Below are 22,306 nucleotides of genomic sequence, written 5' to 3'. Positions count from 1 at the left end.
ACATATTCTATATTCCTACATCAGTATTGCCAGTGTACCATTTTAAGGTACTTCTTTACTCGAGTATTTCCATTTCCTGCTGCTTTATACTTCTTTTCCTCAAGTCAAACATTGTTCTTTTTACTGTACTACATGTATTTCACAACTTCAGGTTATTTGATAGCAAGGTATCAGTCAAAATCAGTTAAGACTGGACTTTCTTGATCCTGGGGAATTCCAAAGCTACCCAGCAGTATATAATGTAATCAAAATTCAGTCTACATTTAGCAGCTGCAACATCGAAATTAGTAGACATTAATGCATCAATAATTATAGAGTGAGCCATTCTGCATAACGAGTACTTTTAATATCTGTTAATTAAAGATCTGAGTACTTCTTACATCTGTTCTGTTATCAGAGCTGAGCATAGTGAACTGACCAAATAAAGCATTAAAATATCTAGTTTATAGGATCTGGCGGCATCCACATGCCAACTGAAACTCGTCCCATGTGCCAAGCGTGTAGGAGAACGATGGTGGCCGACACTAAAACACAAAAATGCCATTGTTTTGGTTTGTCCATTGTGGGCTGCTGTAGAAAAATGGCTGCCATTATGTAGATATAAATTTGCTCATAATAAAGGAGCAAAAAAAGACAGCGATTATTATCTTCAGGTGATTATATGCTAAAGAAAACATATTTTAAATGATGATATATACTGCAAATACATCCACCTAAATATTACACGCTGTACCTTTAAGTAGGAATTGTTAGTTTCAGTCAGAATAACTGATACTAAGAATTCAAGCATCAGGAAAGAATAACAGTCATTGCTGCGGAACAAGTTTGGGATTTCTTGGCCTGATCTCAAGTCTGCATAAATAAAGCTCTGGAGGATCTCGATGTTTCATGCAGCTGTCAGAGCCGAGCGCTGCAGTATGTTGATGAGAGGGAGGCCGTCTTCTACTTTAATACTAGCCCACAGATTCAAGCGCCCTAATTAATGTAATCAAATCAGCTACGAAGGTACTGTATATATATATAAAGAAGAAAAAAAAAGGTTCAAGGCAGACATGTTGATAATTCTCTGGTGATGAGGTTCATCCCATCAACTAGATCCTCTCTGCTCATTTCCTCTCCACCCCCTGGGGACTCAGTATAGGGACTCCATCATAACCCAGCTAAGTAGTTAAATGACTGAATGTTCTCTATTCTATATTTCCCAGGAGATTTGTGGTACTTTAACAGAGTTAAATCATCAGCGGAACATGTGGTCCAACACGTTTTCCCATAATTTAAATGATATTGTTTACTCCAAGAATATATCAATGTTGGTCTTTATTGCCTGTCGTGGACACGATCATATTGTTATTCTATTTTTAGACACCATGTCAGTGCGACATAATAATCGGCTTCTGGACAAACAACAGTTTGTGTTTATACTCCCAACCTCTTTTGGCTCATGAATACCTAAATCAAGGCCTGATACATGTTGCATAAGCAGCGCGGTTTAACAGTTTATTGGAAAAATAATTTTGCTTTTTAAAAAATGTTAGATTTGATTAATTCTCAGCGGCCAAGAGGCTGAGATATGACTTACTATTCTGGATTTTTTAAAAATCATTCAATAAATCATCCATAAATCATCTTGAGAGATCTAACCAATGAGTTTTCTGAATTGGGTCCACAAGGTTCACTCATTTTTTGCCGGCACTGTCACAGTTATGCCGTTTTCTTTTCTCCCATGACGTCTTCCAAAATGTATCACAGCAGCTGGATGGTTGCTTTTCATTTACAGTACATTGTAGGATGAATGTGTAGTCATATTGATGCTGACGCAGGTACAGTCTGACGCTGGAGCCAGGGAGAGTTTATCCCACAGAGCAGAGATGCACTCCATCTGGAAAACTCTATAATATTAATAATAATAATAATAATAATAATAATAATAGAAAACCTGTGCATGCACCATGGCACTCACTCACGCACTCAGTCTGCACATGTAAATGTCATTTTAGAAAGTAAGTGCACAAACACATCAGGATTTAAGGATTACACAATTTTTGATAATATTGAGTCTGATGTTTTGCTCTGTGTCTCTTTTTGGCTTGTCATTTATTTAATATAAATATGGTAAATCAAATCTAAATTCATTTAAATACAGATGCAACACATTGAGGTCCGCCCCTTGTGTTCACGTCTGTGTAGTAATCACACTGTGTTATATTGCTGCTAATCTGGAGAAGACACGCCCACCAACTACCACCCCCAACACACACACACACACACACACACACACACACACACACACACACACACACACACACACACACACACACACACACACACACACACACACACACACACACACACACATGCTCTCCAGTCATATGATCCTCCCAGTCAGCAATGGTCTGGTCTCTCTCCCAGTTACTGTTGTTTCCTATCACCCCCATGTTACCTTTTCCCTCCACCACTCGCTTACTTTCAGTTTTATATTTTGAGTGATTACTTCTAAAAATATAATTTTTACTTTCTGTTTGTAAAAATTCTGGAAACTCATTGCTTTTCCCCAAATTACTGTAATTTGTGTTGTACAGTTTGCAGTATATATAATTATTGCAAACTCTGCCCAGTCACCTGTGGCTGTTGGAATATAAACAGTAATTTACTAAATGATTTGAGTCATCAAATTATACCTGAATGGTGTGATTTTATTTTTATTTATTTTAACACTTATGTCTGCATAAACCATTGAACTAAAAAGAAACCACAGGCGTAAATTATCACACCATCTTTATTTTTAGATACCTTTTCCTCCAGATAGTAGACTCACAATGTTATACGTATGTGTTTATTTGTAGCTTGGTTCTTAATCGACACAAACTTTGATAATGTTAAACTACAACATCTCACAACCCCAAGGATTTTAAATTGCCTCTGTCTTGAACATTAATCTCACTCTGTACCTCCAAGGTTTTAAAATTAGCCATATGCACGTCGGTTGGTAAACAAAAGAGATGGATGAGGATTATTCCTGCTACCTTGTTTTTCTACAACCTGAAGGTTAATATCTACGATACTATTTTTTTCTTCTATTCCACAGATGATTCAAAATACAATTGGATGCTGTTTGTCTCATGTATGCCGCATATAATATGTTCCCTTTTTAGTTTGTGTGCGTAGGGGTTCATTTGTTTTTATTCTCCACCCAGCACAAGTGGTAGGTGGGTAAACGGCTGCTCTGTGCTCACATCAAGATATGATGATTCATTGGAGACGTATTAGGTGAGTCCAAACAAGCAATCTCAGGTTTTACAAGAGAAAACAAGTAAAACATTGTTCTGCAGTGGGTAAAATCAGCATGAACTCTCACTGGGATCTGCATAAGTCAGATTTCAGATTTTGAGATGTGGTTTTTATGTGTGCCCTCCAATAAACCCATGTCTTTATGGACTGATACTACAGCTCAAATGTCACTATATGCAGATGACATTGCTCGATATATTTCTAATACATAATTCAGTTTTATAAAAGGAAAGTGTGCAACAACATTAACCCAGTGTACAGTGTATGAGAACAGCCTCAAAACACTATAGAGATATACATCCTTAATAAAGGCAGCTATATGTCAATCATTTCAGGTATAACCCTTTATCGACTAAAGGTTAATGTATCAGTAGCAAGTAATAACAAGAATAGATTGAGATTTCATTCTAAGGGAACCTAATGCCCAGGAGCTGAAAACCTTATTAGGATGAATGATGATTGATATGCCGGGAGCTTGAACAATGAGGAGAAGTGTGACGCATTTAACCCAGTGTTGCTTTGAAAGGAGCTTTGAATCAAAGCTTGGAGCTGTTGTTAATTATCATGGTGTCTCTGATGGCCACAGAAGTGGCCGACACTCTTAATAAAACCCTCCCACCAAATATGTGTGTGTATGTGAAGATCTTTATTTGCTTTAAGAAAGCCCACCTGCCTTAATCAAAGCTTCAAAGATACTGATTCAATAAGGAAAAATCTTCAAACAGCTAGCATTTGATTGAAGTGGCTTGCTCCAGATGCAAATGTTGACGGTAAACTGTACCCCTAGCTGTGAGTTATATGGTTATCACCGCACAAAAATGTACCATTATTTCCACACCATTCACATTGCCACAAATTTGCTTCTATTGGCGTCTTCACATTGTAGGCCTTCCATAATTATTTATAATCAATGCAAATGTAATTACCTCATGTGTTTAATCTAATGGTGACACCAGATGGTGTTTGGCCATTTAAGGCCGCGCTATAATCTTGTGTTAATACCACCTTGAAGTGGGGTCAAAACTAAATAGTTATACGTTTGGTTTTGGAGTTTTACATTTGCACCAGCCAAACAAGTTCACAGATTTGAAGAGCGGTTAATGTTGTAGCGTTTTGCCTTTTTGGATTTCTGTAAAAAGGCCGATGACATCATCACACGTGTAATGTAATGTAATGTTATCCCAGTGATGAGGGTCGAGGACCTGTGTGACAGATTTGGCATCATGCTAAACGTCTGTGTGTGTGTGTGTGTGTGTGCTGAATCAGTGATGTGTAGAGATGGAGAGGTGATTACAGTCATGACACAGGGGGTTGGATTATGGGGGATTACATGCATGCATACTTGCAAACACTGTGACACACACACCTACACACAAACACACACACACAGAGTTGTCCCCATGACACAAGTCTAAATTCAGGGCTAATACTGTCATACAAAAGGGTCAGAGAGAGAGCCGGACCAGAGGAATAAGGGATGGATATTTACAGACGGATTATGATGAATTATGTCAAATACATCACAAAAGTGGAGCAGCTTTTATATTTGACTGTTGCTCTCTTTCCTTTCGTTCTCTCATCCTCTCTCGCCCTCTTTCTCCCCCTCCTTTCCAGGCAGTAGGCTGCCAACATGGCCATTCCAAGGGGACATCCTCCTCCCTCTCCTTGGCCTCCTCTCTTCCTCCTCCTCCTCTTCCTTCTCCTCCTCCTCTCCTCACCGCTCCCCCTGCAGGCCCGGCCGCTCCTCCTCCACCCATCCATCAACGTGGCGGTGGTGTTCAGTGGCTCCAGCTACCAGAGTGAGGTCAGAGGTCGTCTCAGCGGGGAAAACTTTGTCGACCTGCCCGTCGTGGTGAGCCCGGTGACCGTGCTGGTCAACGACACCAACCCCCGAGACCTGCTGACACGCCTCTGCGATACCATGGCAATGGAGAAGCTACACGGCGTAGTGTTTGAGGATGATGTGGGCTCTGGTGCCGACTCTCAGGTGACCGTGACTTATGCATTTTGGGGTTTTCTGATAAAACATCCGGTCGAGAGTTGCGGTGTTCAGTCACCCACATCCGATTTTCCTAAAGCTCCTCAAAGGCAACATTTTGATGTAAAAAAAGCACCTGTCCTTTCTGCTTAAATCAGCAAGTGGGTTGCAAAGTAGAACCAATTGAGATGCCAAACTTTTACATCTTACAAAATCTTACAAAATCTTACAAAATCATACAAAATCATACAAAATCTTACATTTTGTTTCTGATTGTAAAGGGAGAAGAAGTGACATCAAATCTTAAAGGCAAAATGTAAATAGCCCCCTAACCAGTGCTCTTACTAACTAGGGGAAGGAGCTTATACAGAATTTTATACAAACAGACATCTTTTTGCATTTAGACGAGTCTCCCCCCGATGGCCATTAGGAAGAATGCAAGTTTGAGGCACTTCTGTATAAGTAGTTTTCATAGTTTTCTTCTTCAATGCCTTTGCTGGCACACTGCTGCGTTTCTTCACAAAGCTGTGAAATCATAGGACTGTGTGTTGCATCACTTGCATGCTCTTAAATGTGCACACAAACCAACAAAACTGGGACTCACTCATACAAAAACATTGCTCCATAGCGCCCTTAGTGATCAAAAAACTTCACAGAATACCTTTATTGAATTCTCGTCCAAATTTGATTCTGTGAAATGATCAAAAGCTCCAGAAAACTTTATTTTAATTTTTACTTTAAGGGCCCTAACTGTTCAACCTAATCAAGATAGCGCTGGAAAAAATGTCCACTTTCTTTGGACAAACACTCAATCCGTCTGTTTTTTCTTCAGGTGGCAGAAGTGGCACAGATCCTGGACTTCCTCTCCACTCAGACAGCTCTGCCAATCGTGGGCATCAGTGGCGGCTCAGCAGTTGTCATACCATACAAGGTACTGTCAAAATAATGAGCCCATCATTTCAACCGGAGCTGAAGTAGTCTGCCTTCTTAGAATGCCACAGTGATACACACACATAAAAAAAGTGTCCCAGAGGTGTTGATGTAACATTTGACAAAAACAGTACAATTTAGGAAGCAAGAAAATCCGATTAAGATGAACATCAACCTGTGACGTGAACACTGTCAGCAGCAGCCTCCTGTCTTAGTCACAACTCTTCTATACCGGCGTCATTCAGCTTAAAACAACTTAAGTAGGTCAGAGCGGTGAAACCTACTTTGGCAGGCAACTCGCTGCATGCAAATATTTGGATATGAGCAATACAGATCGGTGAATTATCAGCGATGACTGCAGCCATCGACCCGCATGAGCGCGACTAATCCCCGGCTGAGAAAAGTCTGAGTTATGGGAAAGAAAACTTTGCGATGGGAGACAATTGCTAGTGGCGATACGCCTCAATCAATCATCCCGTGCTCTTGAAGAGCAGCAGGTTTTTCCTGCTATGATTTAACATGTATCTCATTGATGAATGGAGATGGAGAGCAGTGGGCTGTGTAGTGAGATTGTAAAAAAGGAGATTGATGGCACCAGACAGATTAATCTAGGCTTTCTCTCTAGTTTTGAGTTGCAAAATGGCTTCATCCCTTCTTCCGCTCACGCTCCTTGCATTCCGCCCGTCTCCCCTTCCTTCCTTTAATTGCTTAACTGCCATCATCAACACCTTGTATTTATAGAGCCAACTCTCACACATAGGAAGACACATGCAGATGAACACCCTCACATATTAGAGCACACAGCCAAATGGAGGCATTTCTGCACCTATCCGCAACAAGAAAAATTGTAGCTTTTTGCCTGCTAGCGTTCGATTTCACCTCCTGGCAACATTTTTGTAAACCATAGCATGTTGTATTTATCGGCTTCCTGTTAATCAAAAGCTATCTGCAGATGTCGCGTCATAGAGTGGTGTTAAACAGGAGGATTTGTAGCTGCAGGAGGGTGATTGATTTGCTGTATTTCGGTGGTGGAGCCGGAGAGGCAGAGTGAGTGAGCAAGAGACGGAGAGAGGAGAAAGATGCTCCGATGAAGCCCGTCTGACAGCTGCCTGAAGGCAGTGTTTCACCGTCTCACTGATAAGTCTCCCTGCCCTCTTTCATGAGTGAAATAGTCATTCTTGTCACTTCTATGCTTTTCCTTTCCTTCTCTGTGTTTTGTTTTTTTGTCTTCCAACTCTCCATCCACTTCTCACCTTGTATCATTTCACCCTCCTCTCCATATTTCCCACGAGACTCTCGAGTCTCACCATCTCTACCTTTTTTCTTTGGCCTCTGTTGTGCTCCGGCTGAATCCATTACGTTTGTGGCTGGAAGCGAGAGGCCTGTTCTCCTTTCTGCTCTCTCCGAACTCCAGGACCCCATTAAACTGTTAATTAGACCCTTCAGGAGGCTGAGGCCCCCCCACAGCTCTCATCATTCATCACGAAAATCCAAACCATTTGCTTTTCTTTTCCTTGTATTTTTCTGTTTTGCTGCCTTGCATAACCTCCCTCCTCCCGCTTACTGTCACTGCTTCATCTTTCATTGGCATTCAGGTAGGGAATGGTGTCGTTAGGATTTTGTTGATACTAGTTCTCTCATTGATACTACTGAACGGTTCGGTTCCTTATCGATACTCTAATCGGTTCTTTATGATTGTTTCATTAAAGAAAAAAGACAATTAGTAAGAAAAGACAAATGTTCTTTCTTGAGCATTCAACAGCAGCAATGTTTAAATAGCTCACTATTGTAGACTATACTATTTCAATGCCAACAAATATAAATAAATCAATAAATACATAAAAAAAACAATATTATTAACTTAAAGCAAAGGGCTTGAAGTTCTGTGTCATCTTCCCTGTAGCTACTAGCGTGAAGGGAAATCTGACAAATTGCAAGTATTAGCTTTCTTACTTTTGAGGGTTTTAATGGATTTGAGACAACGACAGTTATCAGAATATACCCGAGTGTAATGTAGCCCCACTTTCTCTCTTTTTCGTCTCTCTGCCATGATGTTGGTCTTATTCTCTAACGCTGCACTGAGCCGTAGTCTGTGAATGTGTCAAAGTAAAGCACGACTCTGCCCCTCGTGCAAAGACAGGCACAGATACAGAGAAAGGAGGTTTGCAACGCTGCTTTTTCTGCGCGGGGATCTCAACTTCTAAAGTACCGATAGCAGAACCAGTAACTCCGGACCTTATCGACACTACGGATCTTTACTACTGACTTATCTGTTCCTGTTTAGAACTGAGCTTCCGGGGGGCATCCCCACGTTTAGGTGTTCGTATTTACCCCAGATGTGCTTTTGATCGTCAGTTCTTCCACGGTGTAAAGTATCTCTGAACCTCCAAACATTTTTGGGGTCAAGTTTGTCAGTTATCAACAATCTCAGGTTTGTAATTTGCAGAGCCGATCGCGGCGGGTTCAGTCCGGGTTATTTAACCTCTCGGCTTGACAGCGGCAAAAGACAAATGCACAGCTGGGACGTTATCTCTCATACTGAGCGACCGTTTGTCTGACAAGCCCAAAGTGTTGAGTGACAGTTCTCTATATAGCACAAAGAGTAAAGCATTCTCCTCTGAGGCCTGCCTGTCGAAGGCCTCATTCAGCCCTCCTCTTCACACTCCCCCTCGGTCTCTTTCTCTCTCTTATGTACTCCTTTGTTGTCAGCAAGGGGGGGGAGCTTGTCAGAGGTGTCTGACACAATGGGACAGGTGGATGGGACGGAGAAAGACATACATGTGAGTGCATGATTCTCTTAGGGGATAAAAGAGTTCAATAGTGCTTGATTATCAATAGCCTGATGATGATGAATATCTTTGATGGCGGGTTTAAAAAGAAGCAGCACCAAGCCCGAGCCGCCTATTTATGGTTCCTGCCTCAGTGATCTCTCTATGGCAAACAACAAGGAAGGAGGGAATTGAGACAAAGATGAAAAGATTGAAGGGAGGAGAGGAAGTGAGTCTTTTGTCAGACGGCACACGAAGGCGAAGAGGAGGAAATGAGAGAGCGTGAGGAACGGCTGAGTAAAGGCATAAAGACTGTTCAATAGGGCCTGAAAAAAAACTGATGTATCTCTCTGACGAGTTGTGAATCAGAGGTTGGGAGGGTTTTGTCTTTGTGTGTTTGTGTGTGTGTGTGTGTTTGTTCTGACTTGCTAAAACACGGTCAAAAAGATACCCAAACGATCAACCAATATGTGATTCTTGAACATATATATCCCAAAACCAGAGACATCCATCTGCTGCGATCACCCTCCTCTGTAAGGCCCGGCTCGCAGGCGGCGCTCCGGATCATCCCTAAGGTGTCGGATGGGGTGGAGGTCTTCCTCTCCAAAAAAACAAATCAATATCAACTGTCCCCAAACTGTTGCCAAAACAAATCTCAGAAAAAGACTGAAATCACAATGTACTTATCATCTGTGCAGCCTGATGTATCGACTTCCTCTATTCCATTTGTCCAAAAACTATGAACACATTAATGAGCCACAGTGTTGCGTTGGCTGACATGTTGACATTTTGAGTCAATATTTACACCAACCTGCTGCCATAATACTCACCATAGAGCATCAAGTATGTATTTAATACACCGCTGAGAATAGTCCCCCAAAATATGTTCTACTTACTCCTGTTTGAATAACTTTCGCTAAAAACTACAGTGCCCAGTTGTTAATTTTTTAAACATTTTTTTTATTTTCACATCTTATTTTTTTTACAATTTTAAGGATTAACATCGTCAGCATATATGAATCCAGCCACAAAGACTCGAGGAGTTGGAAAGTTTTGGTCAAGTCACCGAGCGACAGATAATACCATCTATAAAAAATATAGCAATACATACAAAAACACTTTGACAGTAATACACAGTTTGACATCATCATCATCATCATCAATGATCACCTAAACCATCCAAAATGAAGCAATGAAAACCACAAGAAAGCCGCTATCACATTCAGGAAACAGCTCAAATTGTATTTCAAATAAAAAAAAGCAAACACAGGACTTTCAACCAAGAGACCGCAGTTTCCCGTGAGAGCAAGTTTTGTTACGTAATTTATGTAATAAATTAACGCTGTTACCTAACAATCGTACCCATAATCCTTTCCTAACGTTAGATTGGTACCTAGAGCATTACAGTTTGAATTTCCACGGACCAAGTGTCTATAATTGACGAGTTGGGACTGAGAATGTATTGTAGGAGTCCAATAAAATAACTTTCTGTTCAGCTCTGACTTGATACGAGTGACAAAGATCATTCCTTCAGTTACTTTATGATATAACATAACCCTTTGAAAGCACACTGGACTATCTAAAAAAAATGCTCATAACCACGCTTCAAATAAGGCAGACTTTTAGAGATAAATGATTTTCACAGAACTTATAAAAGATCATTGGTGCTGCTGTAAAATAGTAAAATTTGCTCTTTAGTGCTTGTTAAATAATGAGGTTGTAAAAAATATTTTTTTAGGGCTGCTGTGAGATATTTTGGGAGAAAACATTCAACTACAGAAGACAACTCGCTCCTATAATCATGAGGCACTATCACAGTAAACCTACATAGTGAATGTTTGATCACTCAGAAACCATTTTTTTATTCATTACAGTAACAAACATCAAATACTGAGTGATGATGGTTGTAGACTAAGAGGAAGTCTGTAATAAACAAAGCCGACAGCTTCATGTGTTTGCCAGCAAACAGGAACAAAAGTGCCTTTTAAGTGTTTTTTTTTATAGCAAAGAAACTGTTGAGACTGAGTATTCGAGCATCAAACACCATTTATTACAGTTGAAGACTCAGTCCTGGCTGCAGTTTAAGGTCACACTCTTTGTGATATTGGACCGAAGTGATCCAATGAGACACGTCCGGCTCATTGGATCATAGTTTCTTTTTTTTTTTTTTTTTTTGGAGGGGGTTCTTTCTGTGGCCAGACTGACCCCCTTTCTCTGTTTGTCCTTCTGTCTTTTCTCTCTGCCCCCCCTTCACTTCTGTCTCTCTTGGCCTCATGGTCCAGAAACTCCATAAGCAGGTCACGAGAAGCCCAGATTCGCTGCCAATTATTCCCACTGGAAACTTTTTTTTAAATCACTTGGAATGAAAACACGTTAATGGCCAGGCCACCTCCAAGCTTCACAGCATGGGCTAATGATTTCAATAAGGTACCTCATGACTACCAGAAAGGCTTCCCTCCAGGGTTGACAATGAATCTGTTCTGCAAAGAGACCACAGAAGGTTAACTTTACAACAATAGAGCAATATTATATGTTAAAACAAACTGTCCTTACATGTAGCAAATGCATTTATGCTCAATACAAACAGGATTGTTTATAATTAAAAGGGTCGGTTTGGCCATAATGCTAAAAAAAACAAAAACATTTAGGTTTCTATTCCATTTTAATCATGGTAACCATGACTTTTTGGTTTTATGTTCCAAGGCTTTGAGATAAAGGTATCAATGCTGTGTTAGGCGACACAAAAGCTAATCCGTCACTAATGTATAACTCACACGCTAAGACTTGTAACCACAACAATGACTGCAATCCCATTATACAGATTAAACCCAAACATCTGTTAAAGGATGATTGTGCATATGTGCTCTGTAATTTTGTCTTTTACATTTCACTACACGGTGTGCTAGGAGAACACATCAGTGTGAGTGTGATTTTGACCTTTTTCTTTTTTAGCCATTCTAACAACATGCCCTGTTGATGTCGGTCTGTAGGTCAGTCGATCCACTCCTTTGGTTTGGACAGAAATATCTCAACAACTGTTTGATACACTGCTATGACATTTTTGCACAAACATTCATGACTCCCAAAGGCGGATTCCTTAAAACTTTGGTGTTCACCCGACTTTTTCTCAAGTGCCATCATTGGTTTGTGAGGAACTGAGCTGGCTGATGAGTCACAGGTGGGTTTTATTTCCCCAAACTATTTACAAAATATGTATCAAAGTTCTCATAAAAGAGGTCAACTAAAGAGAACATAACTATTGTTTTAAAAACTAAAAACAGAACACTACAACCCAAACTACAAATATAATAAAACAGGATTAGCCCTCCATTATGAATATTTTATTAAGTAACCAAAACAAAAGCACAAAAAACTAATGTACTCTAAAGAAATAAACAAACTGTCAAAGTCCTATGCTCCTCATGTTGTGGTGGGCACTTGTTACATTCTGATCGGCCACTTCCTGTATTCAAGAGTTCTGGTTAAGGTGGTGCATCTTTTGCTCTGTGCTGACAAGATGATCCTCCTGCAGCAGTAACCACCAGAAACATCCTCTCCACTGTTAACTCAAATGAATTAGTATTCAAGGCAAATTTATCTCCTGTTAAACTACAGTGTGACTGGGCAGAAGTTAACTAAACGTGCATGCTACACATTGAAACTAAAGAACTTCCATGTATGATGTATGAAAGAAAAGCTGGCATCGTATCATGAGGTCAGAAGGTCAACAAAATCAACGAGGAGGTGGTCCAACACTTTGGTTTCAGACTTAATTCTTGTCAAACTAATGATACTACCATCAACCAACCTTTGTTAAGTTCCAATTAGCAAATGTCTAATTAGCATGCTAACACGATAAAATAGTATGTATAAATATTGATATGCTAAACATCAGCATTGTTGTTGTGAGCTGTTAGCATTTGGCTCAAAGCTCCAGAAAATATGTAGCTTCATTGTGGTAGTCTTGTTTAATTGGTGGTGTTCATATCCCTTAACTTTATAGAAATAGAATACAAATGTGTCAAAGTCCCCTTTTAAGTTAAAGTAGAAATACACTATTGTTGAAATACATAATAAAATTGAAATCATTACCTATAAATGTAATTAAAAATAAAATAATCAAGTCAGAAATGTAGAATGGCCCCTTTCAGTATTCACTTTATTGGAGTATTACAGTAACAAACATCAAATACTGAGTGATGATGGTTGTAGACTAAGAGGAAGTCTGGAATAAACAAAGCCGACAGCTTCATGTGTTTGCCAGCAAACAGGAACAAAAGTGCCTTTTAAGTGTTTTTTTTTTATAGCAAAGAAACTGTTGAGACTGATCATTACCTATAAATGTAATTAAAAATAAAATAATCAAGTCAGAAATGTAGAATGGCCCCTTTCAGTATTCACTTTATTGGAGTATCACTGTTGTAACCTGTTGAGATGATTAAGGGCTTTATAAACTGCCTTGTGTTGGCTTTTTATGCAAAAACCCGACTGGAGATGAAGCTTCCATTTGGACACTTTAAGGAGGAAGAGTGACATAAACTGTAAATGTGTAGATGTATCTGCGTCCATCTGATGTGAATGAGCTTCTGTGTGTGTCAACCTGCTGAATGCTTGACCCACACTGGTCTCTCCACCGACGGGGGGAGGTACATCTCAGAGTTCTCCCCGGGGGGGGAGGAGACGAGAGTGTGAGCAACCACCATGTCCACCATCTCCCTGTCACATTACCATACTCTCCTGCAGTAGGACTGCTAATTACGTCCGTGTGTGACAGCCTCACTGCCAAGGTGGTGAGAAGTGGATGGCTGGGAAGTGAAGAACAAGAGAGGGGGGGGGGGGTGTAACTCTGTCGTCTCTTATGAGCGAGTGAGTTAGGCGTGAAAAAGACGGTACTTTTGTTGTAATTCTTGCTCGGTTTCACTGTGAATGTGATGAAAGTCGAAGTCTTTCATCACATTCGCTTGTTTGATTTTTCACAATTTAGGATGCTGCTAATTGGATGATGAAACACTCATCGCCCGGGGGGAGGTCACTACATTATTTGCTTGTTTAATAGCTCAGACAAAACTAATTGGATTTTAATTACACCTCTTAAAATGATGCACCTCAACACTCCTTTATCTGTCGTCTCAAACGGTCTTTAACAAAGACAGCGTGTTGAAAGCTACGCCGATGGTTGTCAATGCTTTACACTTCCTGTTTCCTAAATGGCCGTGGTTGACTCTCCACCACATTCCTACACTTGTTTGGAAGTGTTGTGTGGATTGATATGTGGCTTGTGAAAAAATTGGTCCAATATTTAGTTTGGTGACTGTGGCGTGAAAGAATCAGCATGTGTTCACGTTCACTTCTCCCATTGGAGTTTATAGCATCAGGACCGGCTGAAACCTCAGTGGACCGTCTCCTTTCTGAACGGTCTCTCCTATCGTTAACCAGAGCTGCCAGAGCCATTACTTTTATTTATTAACTGACAGCCCAACATGGTTGTGTGCTGCTATTTTTTATAGCTATTCTGGTGCACAGCCCAGTCAGTGGTCTATTTGGGTTTGAGCCTCCAGAGGTGAGTCTGAAACGAGCTCAGACAGCGATAAAACTGGCAAAATTGAGCAGAGGAGTCTGGTTGTGATATTCCTGTGGTATTCCTCCGGCTGCCCGGCTCTCTGGGGCTTTGCAGAGCCTCTGAGCTGTGGGAGAGGAAAAGGGCAACATGAAGGAGAGATGACAGTTAGTCACCTCTTGAGACGAGAACAGACTGAGAAGATCTGAGACCTGGTCCCAAATGGCACTTGACAGTTTAACACTATCTCCCTCTCTCACTCTCCTGCTTCACTCTCTCATGCATGACGTCTCTCTTCATGCATGTGTATTACTGTATTTTATATTTCCAAGTCTCCACTTAGTGTATCATGTTGTTGAACACTGTACAAATGTAAAAAAAAAAATTGTAATTAAAGATTACCCCGATATTCGCCTTCTTGCACCAGCTCCCAGTCTGTTATCAAATCAAATTCTGAATACGACTAGTCCTAAAGTCCTCCATGGTCTTGCACCTGCTTACATCAGAGCTCCCCTTATGGCCTGCAGCGCTGTACAGTCATTTAGATTTTCAATCCAAGCTCTTTTATTACACAGTCCAGTCTAAAAAGGGCAGGGGCAGGGCATCCAGTCAGTGCAAGAGTTTCAGTTAAATCTCTTAAAATGTGTTTCTAGTTTTGCTGTTTACACCTGAAAGTATTTTTTTTGGTGTTTTTCATGCAAACTGTCAACACCTCTTAATGCAAAGTTGGCTGAATTTGTTTGTTTGTTTTTATTTGAAATATAACCAGTGTAACCAGTGTTCTTAGTGTTGCTAGCTGACTTCCCACTAAGGTGTAAGGTTGCTGTCAACTTACAGAAAAGATCACTCTTTATCAGAAGATGATTTCTACTCTTTGTGTCCATGTCCAGTCCCTCTCCAATAGTCCTTCTCATCTCATCCCTGTAACCTACTTTTTTTGAATGCTATTTGAAGGACATGGGTTCAGCCGGCTCTAATAACGTCCATCTTATCTGTCGACACAGTGCGTAGGTATGCAAATGTACGCTAACAGACTCCGACACGTGCAACATTAGACCACCCATTCTTGACAGAAAGAGAGCAGCAGGACTGATAACTGCAGAACGGAGACACTTGTACCAGAAAGAAGGAGAATATGGAAAATCAGAGCTCTCTCTTCAAACGTGAGCGCTAATATAGGTGGAAAATATTCTATGTATTCATGCTAACTGTTTCTTATACGACACATAACTCTGCATCTGTATTTTTTCCAATGACGCTTTTTAGGAAGTTGCAGATATCTATGACCAATTTTAAACATTTCAGAAAGCTGATTCATGTGCCATTGTCCAACCTTAGCTCACTTAATGTTTATTAATTTCCTTTTCTCCTTATTTGTCACCTCTCATCAAATTAATTGGATTAAGGCCGTTCCACTGTGTCATGACTTAAATTTGGATGAAACTTTACCACTACTAGAAGGGTGCATTATGATAATTTGTTCTCTTATCCAATAAGCATAAAAAAAAAAAAAACACAAGCAGCAGTAACAATGCTAAAGGTGCTGCATAAATTAGGAACAGCAGACGAGTTCATTTGACAAACCTTTCGTCAGTTTGCCTTGGCAAACCCGTACTCGGATGTCGTTTGCTGATTTATTCAAGATATTTTACCATGAAACCAATGATGCATTTGCATGTTTGACAGTCTCCCTAAAATCTTTTTTCAATGTTTTTAAATGAAATGCATGGGCTAAAGTGAAGCATTGTAGCATAGAGAAGAAAAAAACTGGAATTCAGTGTCAACAAATCCTTTCAAAACCCCTGTGACAGCAAACATCCACCATTCTGAAGCCTCGGAGCAAAACCAGCTCCAGAGATGCTGTTGCTTCATTGACCTTTCACCTTAATGTGACTCTCTTACTCTTTACAGGCTGAGGGATCCTCCTTCCTGCAGATGGGAGCATCTCTGGAGCAGCAGATTATCAGCATGTTCAAGGTAAAGAGAAGCATTTTACTGTTTCAATAAGTGGCAATAAAACTTCATTTAAACCTAATTTTTGGGTCTCATACCAAAAGGTTGCATGGTCAAGCCTGTGACAACTGGGACCTCTCTGGCTGATTAACTCAATGTGGGGACAACAATCAGCGGGGAATCCCTGATCTGCAGTTTTGGCCCGATTTCCACAAACTAATACAATCTGTATTTATAGAAGATTGTACAAATAGTTCTCATGAGATCAGAGAGCTTAATGTCACTGATGCTTTTGAGAGTCAACGGGATAATCTCAGTTCAGTCTGTGATGACCCAACTTAACGTCATTTAGTGGGAGCATATCAACAACTGAGTATTTAGTATTTAAAAGCTTTTTTAGACTTAGTTGTTGCCCATTGTTGAATTAGAAGATTGATATCACTTTCATATCTGTACGCATAAAGAATAAAGAATAAAGAATAAAGAATAAAGACTGGAAACAGAAAGAAACAATAGATTTTGTCGTTACAAAAACAGATGTGTAAAAACAACAACTTCCTTTTTCTGGCCTTTGTGCTAAACTAAGCTAAGCTGACCGCCTGGAGAACTGGTTTTCTAATCAGTACTTCATAATAATTCTTAATTTCCACATTTTATAACCTCATTATCTTATAACTATTCTTATTCCGCGTCTTTGTTTCTATCCTTGTTTCAGCTAATGGAGGAGTACGACTGGGGCGAGTTTGCAGTGATTACCAGCTTGCTGCCGGGCTACGACACCTTTGTAGACATAGTTGAGTCCTACACAGATACCTCCTATTTCCTGTGGAATCTGCAGGATATCTTGACTCTGGAAATGTCTGTTGGGTCAAATGACGGGAGGACGAGGCGCATTCTGCAGCAGGTAAAACCAGATATAAGAAAGATTGAGTTGCACCAGCTAGGTTACCTTTAAAAACGTCACTAAGTTTGCGTGTTATTTAAATTCTTACAAAGTTAGTTTCAAACTAGTGCTTTACAGAATGGGGTTGCACCATTAAAACAAATTGTTTTAATTTTCGTATCTTCCAATTTTGAGAGTCAAGTCAGACATGTCAACCATCTTCCACACTACTTAACTATTCTAAATGCGTAATATGTTAGCAAGCACAACTAATGTCAATGTATGAACTACAAGCAATCCGTGTGACGCAATCTTTTATTTAAGTGATTTCATTGTGTTGCTTTAATTATGTAAAGCTTAAATCTCAACTCAGCAGAAACTTTTTAAGCTAAAGTTTTACTGAGGAACAGCTGGTGCTTCAGGCTCTTCATGACCTGCAGCAGTACAGCATGCTCAGGCTGCGTTTTCTCTCTTATGTTCTGTCTGCAGGTGGATTCTCAGGTGCTGATGGCGTACTGCTCCTATGAGGAGGCGCAGTACTTGTTTGAACTGGCATCTGAGGTGGGTCTGCTGGGGCCAGGCTACATCTGGATGCTCACCAGTCAGGCCGTCGGCAACCCCGATAGCCCTCCACCCGTCAGCTTCCCTGTCGGTGTTATCGGTGTGATTACGGACCAGTGGAGGAAGAGCTTGAGGCAGAGGGTGAGGGAGGGTGTCGCCATTGTTGCTAAAGGGGCCGAGAGCTTCAAGAATCAGTACGGGTTTATCCCTGAGGGACATGGTGACTGCAGCAAACTGGCGAAACACTCAGACAACAATACTCTGTTCAGGTAAGTCACACTTGTGTCAGTAATCACAATTTGAACTAGAAATATTCACTCAGTGGAGTGCAGCTCTCTACCTTAGTTTGTCTAGACACGAATGGGCTGTAAGTTGTAAAACAAACTTTATTCAAACTCAAAAACAAGTGCAGATGAATGCAATCAATCGGTTTGAGGTTGTCAAATAGTACACGATAATTGGCAAACCAGCGTATTATGCAGTTTGTGCATCAGAATGCGGGATTAGGCGTGGAAAGACACAGAGATGCAAACTCACTCACGGACCCACGCACCTGATCGCATGAGTCAATTCCTAATAATGTGATCATTACTGATGCATAAAAAAGATAAGCATAACTTTAGATACACGGCATGAAGTGAAAGTATGTTGTATCTCTTTGCCACACGTTCTGAAATGCAAATTGACCCGGATTCATTATTCACAGCACCAGTCTGTCGAGGATGTATACCTTAACCGACAGCAAAATCACTGAGTAGGAACACTCTGCCCTGCACCAATCAGCTGCCTGTCTCATCCCCTAATGAGCTGCTTCCAGTCTCCCAAGTTGCATTAAACCCTACAGGGGAGCTTTAGGTTTAATGAGGAGGTGATCATTGTTTGTGTTTATCTGTGTAAATCATATGCAAATGTCCAAGTTATGTGGAATCAACGTCCTTGATTGCAAGCTACATACTCTTGAATCTATTTACTGTCTCTGTGGGTTGCAGGCACATGTTGAATGTGACGTGGGAAAGGAAAGATCTGTCATTCAACAACCAAGGCTTCCTCTCCAATCCTTCTATGGTCATCGTCGCTCTGGACCGGGAGAGACTCTGGGACAAGGTACTGGTCACCAGAAACTAGATCATAAAAAAGCAAGCTGGCACAGGAACAATACGGATGTTTGTGTTGTTATATTGCATTTACAGAGGGCTCAAATCCATTACGGACTCACAGGTAAAAGATGTGTCACCGTGTGGTACGCGATAGAGGCTTTTTTTGTTTTCAGCAATCGCCGGGACTTTTCTTGTAGTCATGTAGTCATGAAAGTTTACAATGTATAGCCTATATCCTCTAGGTCAATAACAACTTTGGTCCCTGTTGCAACACATACGGTAACATTCTTATGGTTACATAATATTAATATTATGTATTTGGGTCCAAATATGCAACATGTTAGATATCTGGAACCCCTCGGGTTGGATCTTTGAACAGTTCATATGAAGTGCCGAGTCAACGTTGATTGAAATCTGATCTGGGGCATTGGTTGGGAAGCTCCAAAAACTGGAGTGTGAAAGTGGAAAATCAGGGCTAAAAAGCGTGAGGTGTGAAATAGGCATTCCGTCCCGCTGTGAGTTGTGTATCATATCCACTGCTACAACGGGGGAAATTGTGTTGTTTCACAAATATCAGTTTCTTTCACATCATCATCTTTGCCCCACACATCTCCACCATTCAACCTCACAGTTTGAAACCCTCTGACCTGCACATATAATCTGTCTGGATGAAAACCTTTATGCCTGTTGCGTTGGAGATATCAAGACGTATTTTAGAAAAGCAGAAACTAAAAGGCGAGTGGAGGGAAAGTGGGTGTATTTAAAATCTGGAACAATTGATTCAAAATAACTCAAACATCACCAATAAACGATATTTGAAGGTTAAAGTGGAGGCGGAATTTCAAATCAATGGAAATGGCTTCCTGTTGAAGCCATTTCCTGTTCTTACTCCTGTTTCATTGTCAGCATGCAATTTTCTCGAGCACTTTCACTCCCTTTCACACACAGACACACACACACACACACACACACACACACACACACACACACACACACACACACACACACACACACACACACACACACACACACACACACACACACACACACACACACTTTTCGAATCCCGAGGGTGTATTGAAAAAGAGCGACTAAACAGAGCGACCTGAACATAATCTCACAGCTACAGTTGAACTCATTTATTTCTGGCCTGGACAGACCAACCTACTTTATCAATGTCACCTCCTGGCCGGTGTGTATGTATGTGTGTGTGTGTGTGTGTGTGTGTGTGTGTGTGTATGAACATAGACATGTAATTGTGCTGAAATGGAGGTTTGGGTTTGTATGTGTGTGTAGATGTTATACTTCATCCATTCCTTATGTCCTCGTGCTCAGGTGTGGTGAAGCTGCTCGTGTGTGGTTCAAACACTACCGACAACAAAACATCACTTACAAGCGTTAAAATCTGTGAATCATTTTCACTCTCTTCTCATTAAAACCCCTTCATGTTCTTCACCTCCTCTTCACGTCGTGTACTTGCTATTTTCAAGTCCTCCTTTCTGACAGTTTAACATGATGTTGTTCTTTGGCATTGTTTGAAGGGTGCTGCTCGGTGACACTTCAGGCAGGAAAGACCCCTTTCTCTGCTGGGGCCTCTTCTAGTACTTCGTCTTTAGTTTCTCTCACCTTAACACTTCCACCTGTAGAACTAACACAGCAAAAAAAAGGTTTAAAGCTTCCTTTTTTCTCACATAAAAAGAAAATAATGCCATATTTAAAATATCCATCCATTCATCCATCCATTTTCCGTAACCTGCTTATCCAGTTAAGGGTCGCAGGGGTGCTGGAGCCGATCTCAGCTGTCAATGGGTGAAGGCAGGGTTCACCTGGACAGGTCTCCAGCCTATCACAGGGCAGACATATATAGACAGACAACCATTCACGCTCACATTCACACCTACGGGCAATTTAGAGTCTTCAATGCACCTAAACTGCATGTCTTTGGACTGTGGGAGGAAGCCGGAGAACCCGGAGAGAACCCACGCTGACACAGGGAGAACATGCAAACTCCACACAGAACCCGTTGTCCAGCCAGTGCTAACCACTACACCACCGTGCAGCCATATTTCAAATATGAAAAATGAAAATCTACATTTTCACATGTGAATTATATATGTTCATATGTAATTTGCTTTCTTTGACATGTGGTTGAGAATTCCCACATGTTAAGAGAAAACATGGCACCTGAAATCATGTGAAATTTGCTTCTTCACATGTGAATTCCAATTTTTCAAGTTCACATCTGAACTAAAATTTTAACATGTGAAAAAAAAATCCTCAAGCTATTGGCTTTTCATACATATGAATGGAAGTTTCCACAAGTGAAGTTTACATTATAACTGGGGAAAAACAAATGCCTTCATAATGAAAAAAAACAATGAAAAGGCCTCTTTGATGAAAAGGAAATGTGTATAACGGGGGTTCCAATGAAAATAAACCAAAATATAGACTGCAGTAGTTCTTTAATATTCACTCCGGCTGCATTTCAGAATACTCAAATTCAACTTTAATCAGAAAAGTTTAGCCAGCAAAGAAGTCTCAAAAAGGGCCTAAAGAGCAGAATCTCTGGCTGACAATATCTGCTGAAATGAGATTTGCATCACACAGAGGAAGGATCAGAAGTCTCTTCAGCCCTAAAGAAAGGGCGCCGTCCAACCCTGATTGGCCGAGTGGGGAAAAGAACCAAGCTGCTTCCAATTCTGAATTAGGGTACCAGTCCCAACATCCTGCACAACAGGTGACCTGAATAACCCTCAAATCAGTTATTTGGACATTGAGTTAAATTAATTGGGGAAAAAGAAATGATAGCAAGAACCAAAGAATGACTTTATGGCAGCATCCTAAATATAAGTAAATCAAGCTTAGGTCTACACATCTTCTATTCCAAACCTTTGGATGACATCCATCAAACAGACAAGTGCTTCATTATTTTGCATTAGCTGCCCTGGGAAGAAGTTATAAAAAATAACATCTAATAATCCACTTTCTCTGATTTCTAAAATGAAATATTCGTTAATTAATTCCAAGATCCTCATACTTTGCTTTAGCCCAGTATGGAATAATCAATAACAGTTTTGGCTGCTTTCCAACACGGTGACAATGACAGAGCTTCTGCTTGAGATCCTCCATGAGAGGATGAGGCATCCCATAAAAAAGAGAGAGATTGGAATGACGGATCCTCACAACTGGCTTCTCTGCGATTCCGTCATTCACAGATGGTGCAGGGAAACAAATCACCATGGTGCACATCATACTGTACCTTCATACAGATTTGTAAATCATCCATGTATG

At 40.6% G+C, this 22,306-nt stretch overlaps 1 protein-coding gene across 1 annotated transcript in view; it reads left to right on the top strand.

Annotated features, from left to right (window-relative positions):
• Positions 1 to 4,918: 4,918 nt before the first annotated feature.
• Positions 4,919 to 22,306, top strand: part of LOC129091433 (glutamate receptor ionotropic, NMDA 2C-like) — a 38,564-nt gene continuing 21,176 nt past the window's right edge. The window contains exons 1-6 of the mRNA XM_054599044.1: positions 4,919 to 5,275; positions 6,099 to 6,197; positions 16,433 to 16,498; positions 17,190 to 17,378; positions 17,847 to 18,187; positions 18,908 to 19,022. Coding sequence (XP_054455019.1) covers positions 4,919 to 5,275; positions 6,099 to 6,197; positions 16,433 to 16,498; positions 17,190 to 17,378; positions 17,847 to 18,187; positions 18,908 to 19,022 — 1,167 coding nt within the window. The remainder of the gene's footprint in view (positions 5,276 to 6,098; positions 6,198 to 16,432; positions 16,499 to 17,189; positions 17,379 to 17,846; positions 18,188 to 18,907; positions 19,023 to 22,306) is intronic.

The sequence above is a fragment of the Anoplopoma fimbria genome, chromosome 5, assembly GCF_027596085.1.
Source record: "Anoplopoma fimbria isolate UVic2021 breed Golden Eagle Sablefish chromosome 5, Afim_UVic_2022, whole genome shotgun sequence".
Taxonomy (NCBI): domain Eukaryota; kingdom Metazoa; phylum Chordata; class Actinopteri; order Perciformes; family Anoplopomatidae; genus Anoplopoma; species Anoplopoma fimbria.
Note: the sequence above shows the minus strand (reverse complement) of the source record. Positions and strands in the feature narration are given on the sequence as shown.